This window comes from Plectrocnemia conspersa, unplaced genomic scaffold (assembly GCF_051122295.1).
Source record: "Plectrocnemia conspersa isolate PC_06_02 unplaced genomic scaffold, ASM5112229v1 ptg000013l, whole genome shotgun sequence".
In the NCBI taxonomy this organism is placed as follows: Eukaryota; Metazoa; Arthropoda; class Insecta; order Trichoptera; family Polycentropodidae; genus Plectrocnemia; species Plectrocnemia conspersa.
Window position 1 is genome coordinate 21,223,738 of NW_028277177.1, and position 23,842 is coordinate 21,247,579.

Here is a 23,842-nt window from a genome sequence, read left to right on the forward strand (position 1 = left end):
TAATATTACATAAAGTTTACAAGTTATTTTATTTTATTAGCTCTAATATAATGATATTTAAGAAACACTAAAATATTAAGAGGCTTATTTTCTAATGCTGATTCAAGTTTTATGCAAAAATTTGTAGACATAAAAAATGCTCTTTCGTTATCCGTTGGAGTATGTCTCACTGTGCATAGCGTGTCATAGAGCCTCTTAAAATAAATAGTTTGATTTTTGGTATTTTTTTGTTGTGCTGTATACATAAATATATATTTATTATGTATTTTTATAAGAATGAAACAATTTTATAAATCAATAAATTATATTCATTGTACATTTTTTGTATTAATTACGTGTTTTAAAAAACACATTTTATTAATGTTTAAAATTATATAATTTATTTTTGCTATCAGTCTTTTGAGATGGCCGCCCTTCGCGCCGTTAGGGCCAAAATACAAGAATCGGTTCGGTGCGGCATGGGCCGGTAGCGTTGAAGGCGCTCGTGTTTTATTCCGCGATATTTTGTAACGTTCGCGTTTTGCGTCGTCCTTCGTCTTCGGCAAGCTAGTTAAACCGAATTAGCGACGTATCGTCGGTAGTTAGTAAAATTTTCAGTCATAACCGAACGCATCCCGCCCTTCGTCATGGATTTCGAGTACCTGTCAAAGGAGCACCTCAAGGGCTTCGACAACTATAAGGTAACCCACACATATTCGTCTCGTCGTTAATATTCACCATCGATCGAGCCGTATCGTCGATCTTTTCATTTATACATTTCAAATCTATCATCGATTCCTAATTTGACATAAACAAAAGGGCGATCCTGGCATTCTGGCATTTTGGCATCCTGGCAATAGACAATTTTCAGCGAGAAAGTAAAATGGCGGCCGTTTTGAAAATGATCATGATCGCACATAATTCGATTCGATTATTGAATCGTATATCCTTGCGCCGCTATAAATGTGACGTCACGTATCAAACCGGAGTGTGTCCTTCGCATTATCAACCAGTTTCCTATATGCGTGATTGAATTACTTAATCTGATGCATAATAAGAAAAAACGTTGACTACCACTGTTCATTTTATTAATTAGTTATGCTATCATTTTTTGCGATTATTCTAATGGCGTGATATTAATCGAATGATCTGCTTTCAACTCAATATATATTAAAATAATGGCCGAAAATTAATAGATATGAACCAACTTAATGATGTTCTACACCTGTGTGATTATTTATTTTATTTAAAAATAAAATGAAAAAATATTTTTAAAACAACTTACAATTATACATAGTATATGCATATATTGCTTACATATGTATATTCGTCGAAAAAATGACAACATCAAATTTCAAAGAAAACCTGCCATCGTAAATTATGTTTCGACTGATTTTTACGATTATTTATATATCAGAGATTTATAAATTTCTAAAATGCTTTTCATATTGATCAAAGTTTAAAAAATGAAAAAATATTACTGGTATAAACCAAAACTGTTTTAATTTGACTTATATTAATATTTGATATATTACACAGTATTATTGAAAGTAAAAGGAAAATAAAAGTGCCAACTGACATATCTATGTGATGAACGTATAAAACATGAATCGTCACAGCTGACAAATTTAAGAAATGCTTCGACTAAATCGAATGCTGTACTATAAATATAATAGTAACACAATAGTGCATTGAAACATCTACAATTATTATCTGTCCGTAGAAAACAAATACATAGCATTATAATTCTATGTCACAAATAAAATAATCAAGTGACAGAAAACGACATTTATTTTATGAGTAAATAAATATACGTGGTTAAACATGAAAAATACTACAAAATTGAAATTGTTAGAGATGGGTACCAGTAATGAAAGGTAAACTGTCTCAACTTTTGCATAACCACTTAAACGCCAGCTATTCACCAGTGAGTCATTTGTTGTTCATTTTTTAAACACAAGTTAACGAATTATTCACAATTTTTTTTAAGTATTTTATATTTGTGTTTAGAAAGAGATCCTAACGCGTGAAAAGAAATAACAGGTGACTCACCAAAAAGTCACTGGCGTTTAAATGGTTAAAAGGTTCTTCAACAATAACTACAATATACAAATTAGGTTTTATTTGTCACTGCATTGCATGTTGAACATGTAAATGCAGAACAAATTAACATGAGAATCGTAATGATCGTTGTAATATCCGATCATGGGTATTTTAATAATGACAATGATAGGTTGACATCGATGCTGAATATAGTGATGTGCTTTAAAGCAGTTACATTTATTAGCAAATGTTTTACAACGATTTTAATAAAACTTAATGGAAAATAAGAGAAAATATATTCCTCAATTTATAACGCTTTGTAAGTGGGGACACGGTCAATTGGGCGACGGCGATTGGGCGACGGTCAAATGGGCGATTCAAAATGGGCGATGGTATTTTGGGCGACGGTCTTTTGGGCGATACAATAATAATGCATTACAAATAAATGTGTTGCAAATCATGATCTTATAATTAATTAAATAATTTACATAATTTAATACATATTAAAATATATATATACATATACGTACATACGAAAATATAAGTAATATTTTTTAGAATAGAATTAAAAGATGAAAACATTATTCGGTCTAAACAAAATATAATATACCTACCTATTTGTGCTTATTTAATCATAAAATATCACTTAAACAGTTTGATTTTTTTATTCAAGAATTTGAGAGAGTTACCCGATATCATAAAACACTTAAAGCACACGGCTTAAGTCGGTAATTTTATTATAAATACCTACCTGATAAATGTTCTTAGTGGGCCCTTACGCGAATTTTTTTTATGTTTTGAGCCTTGGAAACTACTGTGAGAACAAACTTTTGGAATTTCCGAAAATCGCATATTTTACAGTTATCTATTTTAAATTAGATAGGATAGTTATATATAAATATAATAACACAGAACTAGCGCTGATAAGTGTTTATCGTGGATTTTGCCCTTTACGCGATTTTTTATGTTTTGAGACTTGTAAATTACTGTGAGAACAATCTTTTGTAATTTCCAAAAATCGCATATTTTACCGTTATCTATTTTAAACTGGATAGGGTGGTTATATATAAATATAATAACCTAGAACTAGCGCTGATAAATGTTTATCGTGGATTTTGCCCTTTCCGCGAATTTTTTTTATGTTTTGCGCCTTGGAAATTAGTGAGAGAATAAGCTTTGGGAATTCACAAAAATCGCATATTTTACAGTTATCTATTTAAAATTAGATAGGGTAGCTATATATAAATATAAAAACCAATAACTAGCGCTCAGTATACTTTTGAATTTTGACTGAAAACATTCGCAAAAAGTTTCGTTGCGTCTTTGAAAATTATTTTTGTCGTGGTTTTAAAACACTTTGTCACAGTGTCATTGTGTTTTTGGTAAAAAATTCAGTACAGCAAGAAAATAAGTATGTTTCTTTATATTCACATGTGGGTTATATTTTATGTGTTATTTATAGATAATTTTTTTTATAGATCATTGTTGAGAGCGACTAATTTGAGTTACCACAGTTAATATTCTTCATAAATGGATAATTCAGACATATTAAGTCAAAAAGACAAGGAAAAATATTTTTGTAATGGATATATTTATGAAAAGAATAGACCAAAGAATTTTTATAAAAGTTTTGAGGTACAATAGAAAAATATCATAGAATATTTACGTGGTATTGCATATAATTATAATATGAGTTAATAATTTGCAAATAAAACTGTTTTTCATTTAATATACATTTTCGTTTTAATGTATATTTTATTAATATTCACAATAAAGCAAAGCGTGCAAGTTTTTTTTAATTTCTGTCGCCCATATGACCGTCGCCCAAATAACCATCGCCCAATTGACCGTCGCCCAATTGACCAGAATCGCCCATTTGTCCGTCGCCCAATTGTCGCGTACCGGGTTTAACAACACAATCAAAAATTGATTAACCATATTTACACACTTATAGTACTAAAAGTATTTTATTTAAAAAAATAATAATAACATATTTACACACTTATAGAACTTAGGGTATTTTATTTAAAAAAAACACATTTTATATTTTACATACAATTTACACTAATAAGATAAATGTAAGTGCTGTTAATTTTCAATCATGTCTTGAAAATCAGGATGTAAGTCGCTGATTAAAATGCAAATAATTGAATGTTTCTTTTCATCAGAGATCTGAGAGCGATATCCTGATTTGTTTATTTTCATTACAGAAAAAAAATTTAGCACTGGTACGTCGAACCAACCAATTTTTTTTGGCTTGATTATTTAATTCTTCAAATCTTTCATTATTTGAAACCGCATAGGAATCCAACAATTGGCATTATTTTAAACTATGTAATTATTGAAATAATTTATCAAGATAAAATATTTTTTTACTGCAAAAACGCTGGTTATTTTAGAACTTATTTTTAAACCAATTCTATGGCGTGGTTGATCCGATACTATATAATAGTAGAATATTAGAAAATCAGTAATTGAGCTACAAATCGAAACAAATATGATCACTAATATGAAAAAAAAAATCTTCGGCGTAAGGCATATTTTACGAGTCGCTAAAAACCGTTAGTGTAGAATTCTTTCGGCTGTTTGAAATAAAGCAGTGACTTATTTTGTAGATCATAATGGCTCTATGAGAAAGCATCAACATGATGCACTTCGTGGTAATCTTATTTTGTTCAATTGTTTTTAATAAGTCTTTTGTAAATATAATCGAAGTAAATATGATCCCCAGAAAAATCGCACAGCAGCGCGCTGCTCGATATTGGTACGCTCATTGAGAGGCACCGCCATCTAGCAACTGCTACTCTCTTACCATGCCAGTTTAAACACTAGTGCTTTTAAAATGAATTTATTATAAATATATTTTATAATATATAAAACTGTTTCATCATGTGGTTTATAACGACTATGTATAGAATTAATAATTATAAAACACTAAATCAACATAGTACTATATGTACAATAATATATGCGCCTAGGAACATTGCGCCCATATTGATTTAAAATAAAATGCCTTATACATATAATATTGTGACATGTGATATTACTTTAAAAGACAATTCGGAAGATAGGATAACTGTCTGTGAAACATATCTGTTAGATTGACTTTTTAATAAATAAATAAACCAAAACATATTTTTTAAAAGACGGTTCTAGCCATTTTTAGTTCCTACGTCTTAATAAAATTATATAAACCTTGTTGTGATTTATTGATTTGATTAAATACAAGGTTCTAAAAATAAATCTTTTTAATACCACATCCATTGATCCATTGTTATACCCAGATAACGAAAATAGCAATTAGTGTACTAATATGCTGTATTTTATATTAAAATAATATTTGTTTTGCAGTTCATACACTGCTTCAATTCAACACTCGACAATTATTTTTTGTGCTGCACATATATGACAAGGAATTCTATTCTGTGGTTGTACACTTTGTTTTTATTTGAGAACGCATATTTGATTTTTTTTTATAGAACTCTTAAAATTAATAATAATTTACATAGTTTTGATGAAACACTATCGATTGCTTAATGTTTATGTTTTTACTGTCAACTAGCTAACACGTGTTCAACGACCTCAGACCACTTCATTTACGTCGGTTGACTGGGCGTGGGTTATAAATGGTTTTCAAAAAATGTATAAAATCGTGCCATTCAAACCATGGAATTTTTAGCACAAACTGAAAAAACTATTAAAATTGCTGAATAAAATGCTCTTTGATAATTAATAAAATTTAAGTTATAGTATAAATTATGCCTAAACTATTTTATAGTTTTTTATTATAGCACTTATCATGATGCTTAATTTTTTTTTAAATATTAAATAAATCATTAATAATTTAAGCTGCTCGCGAATGACGCTCTAGAAAAATACTGTTGTATTTTATAAAATCAGACAATTTGTTATTATATATTGATATACTATCAGCAATGCGATATTAAAATAGTAAATAAATTTAATCAAAATATAATATAATTTTGAATTGATGTAGAAATATTATATTAACGGATAGACGATTAATAAAACCATTCGGTATTTATCGTTATTCCAAATAAAATATCTTGTTTTGCTTTGAGATCGTTAGTATATATTCTAGTGTGTTATATATATTTATAGAAATTAGTTACAGTTATTTATGTTAAAATATGTTATATATATTTAATATTAAATTTACTCTTACGACGATAGATTACCACCAATATTGCCTTGGAAAGTTTAGATTTGAAGTGTGTTCATAAGTACTTTGCCATATTTTATTCGATAGCATAATATAGTTTGCGGTGAATAACCATTTATCGAAACAAATATTTTGAAGTTAATTGCGCGATCTAAATTCGTATATGAACATAAGATGACTGTACAATCAACAACAAAAATGCGGTGATATCGTTTCTGTAAGATTTGCTTAGAGAATCGCATAAAAATATAGTGAATATCAAGGCCTCGTTATTTATTATTTGTTATATTTTATAGTGGTATGTATACATACAAAACGATAAATTTACTTTATTCATTTGAATCTGCGAGTATTTTATTATCATTGTCTTGCTTTTTCGGGCGTGACCGTTTCCGAATTTCCGATAAGCAATCGTCGAAATGGAAAACGTTTTTCTGAGCTGAATAATTAACCGGGTCAATCGAGTACGTGCAATTGATACACATGCCAGCCGAGGGAACCACGTGTTGATTCCCACAGCGTCATATCATGATGCTATGGATTAAAAAATAACCAGTTATTGCCGAAATGTTGAACGTATATTTAGCAGGCGAGATATCGTATACGTCGAGTGACTGACGATGTTTGTACTCGCTAATCCGCTTTCCAGAATATGTACATAACTCTGACGTTATATATACTTCAGAGAACCCCATTTTAGTAATTTCGTCAACAAAGATAAATATAAACACTGTGGTAACTGGTAATAATAATGGAATAACTTTGTTAATCAAATGTATCCAATTGTATTTATACATTATTAACTTAGGAGGCTCGTGGCATTTGATTAAAATATTTATGGTTTTCTACATTTAAAAACAAGTCTGTTGTATTTTAAAATTCAAAATAGATAGTGAAGGATCGTCGAGAATGTCGACATTGCATCTCATTAGCGCAACGAATTGCGTTCAATGATAGAATCGATTAGAGAACGAAGGTTAAAATATTATATTAAATTTAACCAAATTGTTAAAATTGCGCTTATTTCATTTAACTAGCAGTGCTTATGCATCTGGCATTTTCCATATGGTTGAACTGTTAATATTATATCATATAATAAATCAACATATAGCTATAGTCGTAAATATAACCTATACTGATATAATCCTATATGCAGTAACAAATTTCATCAACGATCTTTGATTTATTTTCTCATACGAAACAGTTAGAGATATACAAATATCTCGCATTCTTTCAGTTTAGCATTAATAATAATAAAATATTACGGGGCAGTCAAAGTACATATGAAGTTGAATAAGTTTTATATATATGAACCTTACATCTGGAAAATATTATCTCCTCATTTAACCACGAAAAAATATCAGTGGTGTTTTAACATTGATTATTTATAAAAGGTGATCCAACTTCAGTTTCCAAACTTAAAAAAACAACACAAATTTAAGTATATCTTCGGATTTTTTTATTAATCGAACATTTGTTTTTTATTAATTATTAAAAATAATATCGATTAAATGGATGTTGGTTTTTATGTGCTCAAACGTTTCGGGTACATCGGCGTAGAAACGACTTTAGCGTAACCCAACAAAAATCCAACGGGATTCAATCGCATGATCTTGGCGGCTAATTAACGTCACCAAAGCGTGAAATAATGCGATCTGGAAACTTCACGCAAAACATCCAATGTTGCACCTGATGTGTGGCAAGTTGCGTCATATTTTTAGACGAACATCAATATCTTCGATGTCGTGCCTAAAATAATCATGCACCTATTGACTGTTACAGACCAACCTAAGTAAGGCTCAATGACGCCACCTGACCACAATGCACACCTAACAATATGCGGAAATTTTGTTTATTAACATATCCAGAGAAGTGGAAATATGCCTCATCAGAGAAAAAAAAATTCTTTGAAAAATCAACATGAACACCCAATCTACGTAAATTCTTCGATGTCAATGATGCACAGATCTTACTATATCTCCAATGCTTCCAGTCTCTTTAATTTTTTCACTACGTTCCGAATTATTCGCTCAGTATGACGATTAAATTGACCATAATCTTCTCATAGAATTCAATACATATTTTGTTCACAATTTTAATTTCTGTGGAGCAATTTTAACGCGTTAAGCGGTGGTTAGGCGATCCATTTCGTAAATGTGTTGATGCAAACTAACATTTACCACTTTAAACACGCGTGATTATTGACAGCTGTCCGATTTACAGTGCTGCCAACATAGAAATGTCGCATTGGTTCACCGTGTATTGTAAAAATATTATTCCTTTATAAATCTCAAGTTCTTTCTCATAAAAACAAGGTCAAGTTTTAAATTTGATTGCCTGTCCACACCCTCTGTAGAAATTAGAGAAATTAAAAACATTTTTTAAATCTTAAAAATAATTATCAACTTAAAAACAATCAACTTGGATATATTATACTACAGGTTTATGTTTCATGAACCGAAATGGATCTCATGGGGAATGAAAAAATGGCTGAAAAATATATCGCTAAATATATTTGATATTTTCTCTCGCTTACGTAACTAAAACTATTTGAGATATTGTACTCTTGGAATTCGTAGGATTTGTCCAGTATTGATTATACATAATTCAAATAGGGACTGTCGTATTTGCAAAGCAAATCAAAGTTATTGATTCGATTCCCAATTTGAAAGCAAAATATGGTTATATTTCATAAAAGTGTGGTTCCTGCCAAAGAGGCAATATTTAATCTAAATAAATTAAAACAAAACCTTTTATATAGGACGCTAGATAAATTTGCGAATTGGAGGGATTGGGGAGTATGTTTTTTTAAATATATATTCTGCTTTAACACTTTCTTCATCTTCATCGTTCATAAATTGTATATACCCGTAAGGATTTTTCATCCAGGAAATAATCGCTTTGAGTTTAGAAGATGAACATTTTAAGTAACATCTACTTTCTGGCATTTGTAAACTGGTGCATTCTAGTATAAAAATAGAATACTTTTTCCTATATTTTTGGCATAAATATTGGCATAGGATGACGATGGTCTTTCAGGCTGACATTGCGAACTTAAACATTTTAGGGGTTTGCATAACCCTTAAAACCACTGTTTGCACTTTTGCTTGTACTTAGCTTTCAATAATTGCTTCTAAAGCAGCATGCGCATTTTAAGTATCAATTTAACTGATCGTCTTTCTGTTCTTATTTGTATAGTCCATGCCAATTGTAAATCATTGTCTTGGTAGAAGATCGTTAGACTTCATTTCCGCAATGGTTTAAGTGCTCTTTCCTTATATTTATAGGTGGCTCTCAATTATATATTCTCCATGATATACTCTCGATTCTGAATTAATATGTTTAACATTTGATTACTTAATAACTACTGAGCTAATTGCTACATATACCTTATCCAACTTTATATAAAAATAGAAACCTATTTAGCTTGAATATAAGTAAATTTGTTCACATAAATTCCGCGAGCTTGTCTATCTCCCCTCGTACATTTATAAAACAATTCCTTTTGCACATATCAATATATAAGGCACGGGAAATCAATAAACGTAATTTGTTCCCCCTATGTTAAGATTAATATTTGATTCGCCACGGTCAGATTGGATTTTAAGTGTATGTTAAATTAAATCCATGTAGTTTTCAGATGATCAAACACGAAACATAACCCAAAAAATGTTCTTACAGCCTACCAATTCATAAAATGCCCAAGCACAAAATGTCATTTTCATGTCTACTGGGTTAGGTTTTATATGATTTTGTATATGCGTCATATTTTATATATGTATATATAGAGTACGCTTGGGATAAGGATGCCGGTTTGTTATTGTGTGCGTGTACATGTATATGAGAAGGAGAAGCAATGTAACGTGTACTTCGTTGTCTCGCTTTCTCTTTTAAGGACAGTCGCTGATTCGTCAACGCTGGTATTCGTCATTAAAGTGCAGTGTGGCACAGAAGTGCGATCTTCTCTAGTGATTTATTTTAAATAATTTTGTGTTGATATTGGTTTAAAACCCAGATATGCCCACTGTCCCATGGGTAGGTCACTAAACTCGTGCCACTGTTTTTTATTTATAAATGAAATTTTAAGAGAACAAAATTTCTTGGGCATATCTGGGTTAATTGATATCAAGGCTTCAAATATACACTGTAAGTTATTCGTTCTCTTACCCGTGGATTAAAATATTTTAATTATTTTTCCATTAATCCGTACGTTGTTGGTTTTTTTACACTATTCTCTGTAAGGCTTAAAAAAGTTATTATTCTTATCGTCGCGCCAATGATAATTTTTGAATTTATTCAATGGATTCTAATGATTTAATAGAGTCGTCGAGCCATTAAACAATCTGCGAATAATTTCTTTCCCCATTTTATATCTTTTTGCTTTTGAAGAATAGCTAAAGACTTCATTATTTTTTTGACTAGTGAAAGATTTTGAATTTTGCAAATATTTAATTAATGACATCAATGTCTGGTTTCGTCGATTATATAATATATTTTTAATTGTCCGTTGAAATTTTCAACTTAGCTCAGATGTATGTATGTTAAATAAACATATATTTTCTTTTAAAATAAAAATAAAATATTCTGAGCGAAATTTTTTTGAGCCACACAGTTCACGCACACAATAACAAACCGGAATCCTTATCCCGAGCGTACTCTACGAGAGGAAAAGTATTTCACCGACCAGCACTGATGTACATACATATTTTATTCTCTTTTTTTTTTAATTTTTGAAAGTTGTGGGGGTTCTTCTTTGTAAACTCATGCAGTAAATCACAATAACCACTATAATTACAAGAATGTACGTGACGGTAGCGTAATATAAACAAAGACTGTAACTAAACGGACCACCATAATAAACCTCGTAATGTCCAGATGAAAACTAGGATCATTTTAACATAAAGGAACAAGTAAAGTGGCCTACGAGAGACACCTAGACGATCAATCACTCGATCATCGACCTTGACCACGTTCTGCTACCAGAGACCTCAGAGGACCATCCTGAGGATTATCACACCCCCTTAGTGCTAGTAACCGTAAAAAGGTTACTAGCACTAAGGGGCACTATAGTTAATTTAAAGAAAAACACATAATGTTTTTCTTTAAATTAACTATAGTTACAGATAATTTATTATTTTTCTTTTATTATATAATCTCAACCAGTGGCGTAGCCAGGATTTTTTCAAGGGGGGGGGGTGTTGTCAAGAAAAAAGGCAAGATAATTTTTGTAATTTAGATTTAATTAACATAAAATCACTGGTTGCGCTCCGCCAAGGGGGGGGGGGTTCAGACCCCCCCCCCTTCGCTACATCACTGATCTCAACAATTGTAAACAATGGAAATGGTTATTAACCAATATTGTGCGTTTAATATGTCTGTTCATACAGTCCATCCAAGATATGAACGCTCATCGTCACAGTATTGGTGAGAAAATATAATAGGGTGACAAGTGCATTTAATTTTTACTTTTTTAATTTAATTTGTTGAGGAGAGTGTAAAATATCACTTTCTTACTAATTCTGTTTAACTCAAAACCATGATAGCAGTTATGGAATCACTCTCCAGGTTGAATATCTATCTGTTTAATATAATATTTTTAAAAATACCAATAGAATATTACAGGAATTGTTTTATTGCTTATAAAATTACACAACATGACAATAATTTATAATAAAAATATAACACTTTATAATTTTTAATTCAATTTCCAACATATGGTCACCCATATGTATAGTTTTTAAATAAACTTATAAAATAAAAGTCTGAAGAAGTCGAGTTCTGTCTGATCATCAATTGCTTGTCAATCTCGTCGGGTTCAGCGATTTGAAAGTCAGATCAGGATGAGTCGGCTGGCTTAAAATAATTGCAAAGTACTCGTTTGTTTATTTTAGCTTCCTGCACCGTTCTGGTGCTATATTCGTTTATGGCCATCCGCCTAATTACCTCGCTTAACTTTCGTTCGTCGCGTTTTAGATCGGCGAGGCTTAACTTTTTAGAATTTCGTCACGCTCGCCTATCATCTTACTTAAAACAAGATTACGATTAAATTCGTGTTTCACGAACTTGAACTCGAACTCTCTGGTGCTTTGGTATAACATCAAACCAAACTAAAAGCTAACCGTTGACGTTTAATTTGTTAAGCAAATGCAGCATTGTCTGCCTACACAATATGTGCAATATAGAGATTTCCGCACGTCGTCTCTAAGGTCTCGCGCACGAATATTTCGATCGAGCCAAAGTCTAAAAATCGGGTCCCCCCGCATATAAAACCGAATCCCACTCAAGTCACAAGACTGGCTGGTTATCTCACATCTACGCTGCGCTTGACCCTAATTTTTGATAAGCAACGTTTGGGGTCGCCCTTCGGCGGCCTATTGACGAATCGGGCTACCGCGGTTCACTTTTTGGAACTATTCCGCAACCCGGCAAATTTGGGCCAGATTTGAAAATGTTTGACCCGTAATATCCATAGAAACGGTGACCCGCCTATCTTCTGCTTGAGTTGTAGAATCGCGTGCAGGTTTTTTTTAGCGATGTCGATCGATATTTGGGCAGTGTGCACCGGCTTTTTCCCCTTATCATTCAAGGTCTCTACAGCGAATCTTTCGTCGAATGTAACTTAATACTGTTTATCAGAATGCGCCATTAAGTCGCGCATCATGACATTCTTTTGAAACGGAATTTAGGTATTTTTAAGAGGTGATGAAACATGAGTTAACGGTTTAACTTCATTGTTTTGATATTGCGAATAAAGATATTATGATACATCATAAGGTAAATGCATTGGCGATGACTTGATTGTATTAAAATTTTCTAGAGTGATGCGATGGAAGTAGGGATCCAAATACCCGGCCAAATTTATTACCCGGTTCTCGGGTATTTTTCCATAAATTCGGTTCCGGGTAATTTTGGACAACTATTAAATACTGACCCAGAGTTATAACTTATATACGTATATTATAAACTAAAATATTTGTTTAAAATATAGTATTTAATTACTGATTTGAGTAAAAAATTAAAACAGATGTATAATTGTTAATATTTTATTTAATCGAAATATTCATGTACAACAGCGTACGCCACGGCTTCCAGTTTCTTACACATAAATTCGCACGTGCTAGGGCTGAGTCACACGAAAATACCGGTGTGTGCTGTTTTTGTTTCTACTTGCGCTGCAATAATTGTTATTATCGGGAAACTGCAGCATATCGGCATATTTCGGTCGATATGTAACACAAATGATATATTATTTAAAAAATGTAGTTTAAAACATTTCAAAAATTAATAAAATATGTTAATTATATAGTGATACAAATTATATACATGTAATATATATAAATTTACATACATATTTAAAAAAAACAATTAATTACATTTAAAAAATAAAAATTCAAAATAAAATCACATTAAAGCTGGAAGTAAAAATATTTTTTTTAGAGAATATAAAACACACAATCAACTTTCTTTTGTACAGAATCAATCAATATCCTCTTCAAACATCAGATTCATTATTTTATCATTAATAACTAGTTCGTCAATCCTAGGCATAATTACAGATGATGCAATTCGAAGAGGTGTCTGATTGAATGCGATTTCTATTTTTTGTTTTTATTGAGACCATTTTCGAGAATGTTTGGTCACAAAGATAGGTTGTTTGGAATGGCAGTGATCTTTTAATAGCTCTTTCATTCAATTCCGTATATTCCTCATTATCGCCGATTTTGATTCAAAAAACATCCAATGATTCATTATCAAATATTTTTTTAAAAGTTAACCTGCACGATAATTCAATCAATGCATCTGAGATACTTCATTGTCTCGTTTGTTGGTTAAGCGGCAATGCTCGTTTCTAGGCTATAAATGTAAATATAGCCCATTTCGCACAAAAAAAATAATATATAATATCACAGTATCTGGTTGTCAACTCCTACAATATGATTGTATTAGTTTAGTGCGCTTGTTTTTTGGATAAAAAGTGGAAACTGTGGCGTGTGCTGATATACACACATCTATCGTTCAAAAAACAATGGACAATGATGGATATAGAAAACATACATTTATATGTTACTACATACATAAAACTTGAAATATTTTTTTAAATTTCAAAGTCAAATTTAAAGGATATTTCTTTATTGCTGTATTTTTTTTTAAATATATTTTTCAAAAATATGCATCTATAAATCGTTTCATTTAACAGAGTCACTTTGAGGCTTATCTCGTATTTCACAACAGTATTTCATTGATCCGCTTACACCAAGCAAAGTTGTCATATACGTTCCAACTATTTCATTGTTAATCCGACACTCGCAGCGCACGGTCGTCTTCAAATACATACGTAAATGATAACGATTGATAAATTAATAATTTTGATATCTTATAACTTTCACTATTTCAACATAAAGAAATATAGTGACATTTCTAATTTCTCTAAATTAGTATAAAATACAGAAAGGAGTAATGATAAATATATCGATCGTATATAATCATCTTGTACTTTAGAAGAAATTGGTGGGGCATACACCCAAAGTTGTCATCTCTTTTTCACTTATGAATAATGAAGAAACTGAGTATAGTGTTTTATATTTCATAGAATTTCGATTTTTTTATGAATAATTGTTAGCAACGGGAAATACGCGCTCATTTGCCGTTGAAGTAAATTTAATAGATTGCAGACAATTAAAAATCTTTGCTAGAATTGAACTACTTACCAAAAGATTCCAGAAATTTAAAATGTTTTGGTAAATCCTATGAATTTATTTATTTTGCTTTGATATTATTCGTAACCGAAATAATAGTATTTTTCATTTCTTGAAGCAAAGATTCGGTGTCCAAAGTTTTTTTACTCACAATTTTTTTTCTGAATTATTTTCGATTAATTCAATATCAATCTCGTTATCTTATTGATAGTCATTTTATTTAAGTGGGGGCATTTTGATCAACAGGAGGGCGCAAAAACAATTATCATTTCTCAGAAGTCAAAAATCGACGATGGCACGATTTTATTGCTTTTGGCGTGGATTTTTGACTTCTGAAAAGGGACACTTGTTTTTTGCGCTCTCCTATTGGTAAAAATTTGGTTTAGATGTGCTTCTCACTTATTCACACTTATTGTAAATCGTAATATTGTTATCAAAAGTCTTATTATAAATGCTAAATAACTGAGCGTTTCCACTGCGACTGGATTCTAAGCAGACTCCCTTGAATTTGGACCAGAAAAATGCATGTCATTTAATGAAATACTATGAATCTTAATGAAATGAAAATATTAAAAAAACGTCTATTGACTGGAAAAAACTGAAATGACGCCCTTGGTTTTTGCTTCTTTTTGTAGTGCGCTAACCAAATAGTCGAATCATTTTTAGGCAATTTGAAGTATTGCAAGTATTAAAATAGTGGAGCAGAGTTGAATTAATCTTTCTCTTACAATGCAAAAAATCTGCGCTTTCCAGTGATGTATACTCAGTGTACATATAAAAATTAGTACAAAGTCGAAACGTAACAATTATTGTAATATACGTGCCAAAAACGAGTTAATTAATTTGACATCGCAGTTATTATACAGAAATGTAGAAATTGTACGTAACAAATATGTATTTACAAAATTAAATTAAAATCCTCTGAAAGAGCTGAAATGATGTCCCTGATGTCCAGTTGACTATTTTTATAATCCCAACTTAACTATTATTAATCTGCGCTGATAGCTAACAATAGAAGTTCTGTGAATTTGCCGAATCATTGATATAACTTATTCTATTAATAGATGTGGGTTCAACTCTTATTTATTTGCATTGATGAATCATATCGATAGTGCTTTGCTATTATACGGCTATAATTAAACCCCGCAATCGTAAGGTCAAACAATACCGGTATAAAACTGTCAAGAATTTTCCTTCAATTGTGTGCTCTGTCATATTTGATAAAAAATAATCTACGAAAGAAAGTTTGTGTGATACGAACGCCAAAGAGTGACTCAGCAAAGATAAACTTATTTTATTTAACCTATATATTTTTGTAACGGTTACAATATCAGAAAATCGTAACCATAACCAAACGCTATGAAAATAAACTCGTTATTCGTCGGTGAACCACTGCGCTAAATATGTATGTAGTATGTCAAAATAAGGCGAACTTGTGAAGATTTGGAATCGTTCCAAGATATTAAATAAAGCTTAATCAAATTTGATACGTGTGGATGATATTTCCAGACTAATTGAATACTTATTTTTTCTAAAATATTAAATGCTGCTCGACTCTTTGCCGCGGAGAAAAAACATTTCCATAAAAACTGTTAATATACTCGTTGAAAACGTATTTGAGTAAAATGTGGAATTTAGTTTGACTGCGCAACGAAAAATTTTGTCATATTTTCTCGAATTTTTTTTATTAAAAAGAATATAATAAATTACGATGACGCTAAGAAATAAATATGCTGATAGTATTGTGAATATATATTTCGCATCGTTGCATTTTTAAGCATAATGCTCCCCCTTCCATTCACCCTCACTTCGTTACATTTTAGATCTAAGCTGGATTTTTATTATTAATATTGTAGAATTTTATCAAAATCGGCTGCAGTATTTTTATCTATTGCGATTATATTTTTTTATGACACACGTGTACATAATCCAAGTCTTAAAAATACACTACATACTTTTATTGATTTTTAACGAAAATATGATAGTGTCACTATGCAATGATAATTTTATTTTAAATTTATATCAGTAGCATAATAAATAATCTATGTGATTTGTCGTACTTTTCAGATTTTAATTATTATTTTTTTTATATTTCAGTATAGCTCGCTGGATACGAGCCCGATTAGTGTGTACATTATGCATCCATTTTGGAACAGATTAGTAGAGGTAAACATGAAATGATATATTCAAGTGATTTATAAATTATTAATTTATATTTTATTTCCAGTATGTACCGCGATGGGTTGCTCCAAATCTGATGACTTTTGGTGGTTTTTTATTAACAGTATTTAATTACGCCTTACTGGTGTACCTCGATTACGATTTCGTAGCTTCGGCAGATCCTCCGGTATCGCCTAACGTTCCTCCTCTTCCGAAATGGTGCTGGTTGCTATTAGGAGTTTTACTTTTCATCGCGTATACGTTAGGTAATATTATATATTTATGTGTCAGTATCGTTATTTATTAATTGGGGTTTAAAACTGTCTTTAATCTTTCAGATGGGATCGACGGTAAACAAGCTCGACGGACAAAGTCTTCGGGTCCGCTGGGAGAGCTGTTCGATCACGGTCTAGATTCTTACGCTGCAACTCTGGTTCCCATTTGTTTATATTCGTGTTTCAGTCGAGTGGATCATTCCATATCGACTTGGCGGATGTATCTCATTTTATGGAACATACTGATCTGTTTTTATCTGAGCCATTGGGAAAAGTACAACACTGGAGTGCTCTTCTTACCGTGGGGCTACGATTTTGGAATGATTGTCAGTCTTTGATTTGCGTTTACGTGATGCATTTATATTTAGACTGTTGGATAACAAGAGATGATGAATTACAGAGCTCGGCTTTCGTCTTCATGGCTACCGGAATCTACGGACACACCATGTGGAAGGGAGAGTTTCCGTTTGGCTTTACGTCCGGCACTCTGTTCGAAGTTTTTATTTATCTGACGTCGTTTGGCTGCAACTTGCCCGTCTCAATATGGAATACATATAAGTATGTGTTGTAAGTTACACTTAAAAAAATAATAATTTAAAAATTAGTATTAGAGCAATTAGTGCTAATTTATAGATTATTATTTTAAGATTTATTTTGTTCATAATTGACGATGCTTTTTATTTGAGTAGAGCTTATCGTGATAGCACTGGAAGAGGACACGATGTGATGGATGCTATACGACCCCTATGGGCACTAGTTGGTATTGCTTTCCTGTTGACGGCATGGATAATTTACTCACCCAAAGATATTTTAAATGCTGACCCGAGGGCTGTGTATACGCTAGTCGGTACTTTATTCAGTAATGTTACTGTAAGTATTGTGTTAAATGAGCGCAGTTGTACAGAAGAGAGTACGTCAATGATATACTTATCTTCATTATAGACTGACTGTTCTGTATAACTATTTATAATTACGTATAATATATATTTTAATAATACATTTTAGAGTCGATTAATTGTTTGTCAAATGAGCAATACAAAATGTGATATAGGAAATCATATGATGCTACCATTAGCAATGGCTGCATTTATTGGTATATCAGTTCCTCTGCTGGAGATGCCTCTATTGTATTTGGTCACCGTATTTACACTAGTTTTACACGTTCATTATGGAGCATGTGTGGTAAGAATGTAATTTTTTTTATAATTTTTTAACGAAGCTCTAACTTGACTTCTTTCAATTTCAGGTGCGTCAAATGTGCCGTCACTTCAAAATTGATTGTTTCCACATCAAATATTAATCGATAGAAATATTCGTTTAACTCTTATTGAGTTTGTTTTGTGAGAGCTTTAGTCGTGCTAAATATGCTTTTGCAACTTTGACATTAGTAGACGTTATATAGTTATGTATGTATTATATATGGAAACTATCTGTTGAAATCCAATGTGAAGTCTCAAAAGGTCGATCATGTTCGATCGTTCACATGTATAATAATCAAAGTCAATTATTTATTTTTAAACATATTTAATCTAAATTTAAACGCTGTCGTGAATCAGTGATTTTAGGATAATTATTTAACGTGCCGCTATACTTCTTAATGTTCCATTTATAGTAAATCTCAATTTTGATTTGTGAATATTAAAAGAATTGTTATGTTGTGCATATCGAAGCATTTGTGCTTAGTATTATTTATTTATTAAAAATGTTAAAAGGCTATGATAAATTAATTTTATAGTATTTTTTATTAAGATGTATACATAATGGTAATACTTTTTTATAATACTTATAATACATATCCGTAACTGTTGTTATATGTACAAGTAAACGGTGCGATATGAATTATTTTTTACTAAATAGTAAAATGTAATATGTATTTTTGTCTGTTCTCTACTTTCTAGGTCGGTTGTGATCTATTTGCGTAAAATGTTTATATAGAACTTTCGTATGTAAAAATTATTCAGTATATTATTACATGTTTGCGAAATGTAGATAAATTATTTGCACTGGGCAATTGAATAAATTTTTTTATATAAAAACAATAATTTAATATGGGCAAATGGTAAAATTGAACTTGTGGACCAAGTTTATGATAATTAACTTTGATTAAATATTATTTCATTGTACGAATATTTAATTGATATTATAGTTTGGGTATATTATACAAAAAAAAAAATATTTATTAGTGTCGAATATGAATTGATTGTATTATATCAAATATTTTCTTGATATTTCTTAAACATTCTAATGTACAAATTTTAATTTAGTTTTTTTTTTATAAAACTCCCGTGTGCTTACACAGACATATAATATACAAGTATATGTAGAATGGAATAAAAATCAAATGTTTATTGCCTTACTATAAAAATAATTAAATACCTAATAAATAACCAAGCTTGATGTTCAATTACAAAATTATGTTTTATATTATACTTTACAGCATTACACAAATTAGTAATTAATAATAGTTGTAATATATGATAATGTGTAAAAAATACAGCTAATGATATTGAAGTTGCATTCGCAATTTAAATTTTACCAAAAGATTTACTTTATAAGAGTCAGTTACAAACTTAACGTTACTTTTGATTGTTTCGAATTTACCAAAAAATACTTATTTATTTACTATTCTTTATAATGATAATACTCGTGGGTATACATATATTTAAAATAAAGTACTATTAGTAAGTGTTTATGCCTCAAATTATGTATATAATAGACGAATGTTTATCATAGTGCGTTTTGTATGTTATAAATATTCACAACGTATATTAATTTTAATATTGTATATATGTACATAACATCTAGTCATCTCCATTTTGTTGAATGATTTTTTTGGCTAATGTAATAATTTAAAAGAGGAATTAAGTGTTCATTTACAATTAATACCTTATCTCGTAATAATCGCAAACAAATTTATATTTTATAAAATATGTTTTGTTTTTTCATTTGACAATAAATGGTTATTTTTAAAATGTTGGTTTTAATTTGTCCAGAAAAATTGAAATAAAAAATGCAGGTGTTTTTTTTATATTGTATAGAACATTTACATTACGCTAACTAAAAATTAATAAATATTACATTTTAATTTCTGTCATACGCTGAGCCCTTTGAGCCTTTATTTCGATCCTTTCTTCTAATGTTGGCATGATGGGTTTAATTCCTGCTTTTCGTCTTTGTGACTCTATTGCACCCTATAATATGTATGTAGGGTTGATTATATTTGAAGATAATTTTGAATTACACGTCTAACTTATTATTACCCAAAACCTTCTGCAAGCATTATAATTATCGAAGATGAGCACACATTTTGAGTTATCGTAATCGTTCTCCTTCATACATTTATTTGATAATTCTTGCTCCTGTGAATTTTTAAGAAAACAACTATACATACGAAGTCTTACGTATTCATTAAAACATATTGCATAAACTCACGTCAAAGCAAGGATTACTTTCTTTAGTATTTGCACCGAATCTCTGCATTTTATTGTAACTAACCTAAATCAGCCGATTTTTGACATTTGCTATTTTTAAATATAATAGCTATCTAAACTAGTCCTTTTCGCCAATGGCTACAAAATGGATTTTTACATTATTATAAAATCCTAATTGTATGCATTATTAATAATTATGAAATACAATAGATTTTCGAGATACGTGTAATTTTTTTAATATTGTCTCGACATACGAGCAAAAAAACATATTGCGTATATTAAAAATATACTTTTTTATTATTTAAATACATAGTATGTACTGCCATTAATCCATTTCAATTTTCCAATTTGAAATGGATTAATGGCATAATAATTCATTTCGATGGGGATAATTGATTTGACATACTAGTAATATGAGCTAGGAGCTAAATCACGGAACGAATTAAACTCGTAAGTCAAGGCACCACTGTAACACACGATTAATAAAAAAAATTAGTTTAATTAATATTTCATATAAATTTATCGTTAAATACTGCTCTCAGTATAAGAAGAGATTTTTGTTTAAAGTCATTTGTTGAACAGAAGCCTATTTATTTATTTATTATTGGCAAAACTATACGCAACTCTGGTAACATTGATATGACGGCGGCAGAAGGCAGCACATTATTTGTCGGACCTCGACGGGGAGACGACGACCGGTGGTGCTTCGTTCGCTGATCGCTCATTTTTTATCATACGCTAGAGGCCTGTTATTTTCAATATGGAAAAGAGGTGTCGAACTTCTCGCGGGGGTCTCAGAACTACGGTAATGACGATTTTGCTTCTTACGATGGGTCCAAAAACTCCTCGGAGAAATACTAAGCAAACTCACAGAAATAAACAGTACTATAGTAGGCGTGAGGACCGCTCTACATGAAGTAACAGCCCAGTAAACTCGCCCGATAGGTTGGATTTGTAATCTTAGTACCCTGCTTAGTGGAATTGCAATGGACTGAAATATAGAATTCCTTTTGTTGTCCATTAGACATGTAACTATATTTAGGGGCTGTTGGTGACGGGTGGCAGTGAGACACAGATTGAGCCGCTGCAGTAGTATATTTATTGACGGTTACAGTGCTTGCATTACAAAATGGGACGGACGCGCGACGGCACGCGTCCGAACCCTTACAAGCTTGCCGGTAGAGAGAGCGAAAACCGTCACACAATGCTACTTCAGCGCCGACCAGTTTTGGCCATAACAAATCTATATTGGCTCCCAAATATATATATCATCAATAAAAATACTACTGCAGCGGCTCAATTTGTGTGTGATTGCCACCCATCCGCCAAAAGTGTATCAATCAAATGAAAATATCTCTGACAGCGATATATTCATTTAATAGCTTAAATCACTTTTAAAAGTCGCTGGTAAACCTAAGTTTAATATGAGCGAAAGGTAGCATTTTAATGGAAAAGCGTGTAACGAAAACGGCCTTATATGACATTATATATAAAGGACAGTATCTCATCACATAGTCTCCTCTTCTGAACGCCTTCACGTTCAGAAGAGGAGACACCGGCTCCGTCTTGGACGTCACATTCACGAGCGCGTCGATCGCCCACCGCCTCACCGGGTGGCACGTCCTGGAAGACGTATACTCGGCGAGCGATCACATGTACATAGAGTTCAAACTGATGACCCAAGCTCCGCGCCCGAAACCCCCGCTCTCACAGAGCGGATGGGCGTCGCGCAAGCTGGACGCGGTGATCAACGCTGCACATGACGGAACGTCACCGGAGCAGATCGTGGAAACGCTCAACAGCCTCTTGCGCCAATGCTGCGATGCGTCCATGCCTCGAAGAAGAGGAACGCCTCGACGGCCCGTCTACTGGTGGACTGACGAGATAGCGGACCTCCGCCGCGAGTGTCTCATGGCACGCAGAAAAGCGCAAAGGAGACACGGAGACGCGAACCTAAGGGAAGCCTACAAGCAGACCCGAAGAGCCCTCAAGATTGCCATCAGTGCGAGCAAGTCTCGGTGCTGGGACGAGCTGTGCGCCACGTTCAAGGAGGACCCGTGGGGCACACCGTACAGGTTGGTGAGGGGAAACTCCGAAAAGCCACCGTCGACCCGTATTTGGAAAACGAGAGCAACATGGAGCGAATCGTCGACGGACTCTTCCCCCAACATCCAGAAGAGACCTGGTCCAGCTGTGAGATCGGCTCGGTCGACGAACGGAACTCTTATACACCGTTCACCGAAGAAGAGGTAGCTGCCGCAGCAAGAAGGATCAGTGTGAGGAAGGCGCCGGGTCCAGACTGCGTACCGAACGCGGTCGTAAGACGGATCACCTCAATGGACCCTTAGATGTGAATGATATGGTTCGTGCGAACCTGCCGTTAATCAGAAAAAAATATCATTAATACGATTGCTGTTAGTAGCGCTGAAGCAGAACGAAGATTTTCATTGATGAATATCATAATCACAGATAAAAGAGCCAGTGCAGAACGTATCAAATTTGATGACTTTAAACTTAATTGGTCACCCATTGTAAACTTGGAACGCAGCTCCCTATGTAACAAGTTGGTTGAGGAACCATAACTTGGCGGATGATACCAAGGTGAAACAACCCAAATCGAAAGAATATAGTGAAAATCAAGTAGCTATTTGGAAATATTTTAAATAATTTAATTATTTTATATGTATTAATATATGAAATTTCAGAATTATAGTTTATGTAAATAATTTTGTGTCTTTTCCAATTAGTAAATAGAATAAAATTGAATATGAACGATAAATTGTTTTTTTTTTTGATAGTTTAATATTCATCAGCTAGTGTGCTACTCTGCCAAATAATATTTCAATGGGAATATCAATATTAAAAAAAAATATTCACTGCGAATGCGAACCTCCTGGTAAAATTTTGGGAAAGCATCTCTGCTCGCACCGTATATAAATAATAAACAACATGCAACTTCAAATCGTCAATAAAGTAGTACTGCAGCGGTTCTATCTGTGTCTAATTGCCACCCGTCACCTCCCGTCGCTAAAATATGTATACATATGTACAATTTTTCATAAAGGATTTTAAATT

At 31.9% G+C, this 23,842-nt stretch overlaps 2 protein-coding genes across 3 annotated transcripts; one reads left to right on the forward strand and one right to left on the reverse strand.

Annotated features, from left to right (window-relative positions):
• Nucleotides 1–436: 436 nt before the first annotated feature.
• On the forward strand, nt 437–23,546 carry LOC148227554 (ethanolaminephosphotransferase 1-like). Of its 2 annotated transcripts, none has more exons than XM_088202975.1 (8): nt 437–680; nt 16,999–17,067; nt 17,129–17,327; nt 17,400–17,662; nt 17,737–17,903; nt 18,026–18,206; nt 18,342–18,518; nt 18,583–23,546. In XM_088202975.1, exons 1-8 carry the CDS (start codon nt 627–629, stop codon nt 18,634–18,636), a joined length of 1,164 nt encoding a protein of 387 aa, XP_088059101.1. In that variant the 5' UTR covers nt 437–626; the 3' UTR covers nt 18,637–23,546. The 2 variants fall into 2 exon arrangements, with proteins under 2 accessions (XP_088059101.1, XP_088059102.1); XM_088202976.1 differs by having other exon boundaries at nt 17,737–17,894.
• LOC148227555 (coiled-coil-helix-coiled-coil-helix domain-containing protein 7) lies at nt 19,512–20,905 on the reverse strand. Its single transcript, XM_088202977.1, has 3 exons — nt 20,769–20,905; nt 20,597–20,695; nt 19,512–20,527 (listed from the first exon to the last, which is right to left on the reverse strand). Exons 1-3 carry the CDS (start codon nt 20,814–20,816, stop codon nt 20,411–20,413), a joined length of 264 nt encoding a protein of 87 aa, XP_088059103.1. The 5' UTR covers nt 20,817–20,905; the 3' UTR covers nt 19,512–20,410.
• Nucleotides 23,547–23,842: the final 296 nt, after the last annotated feature.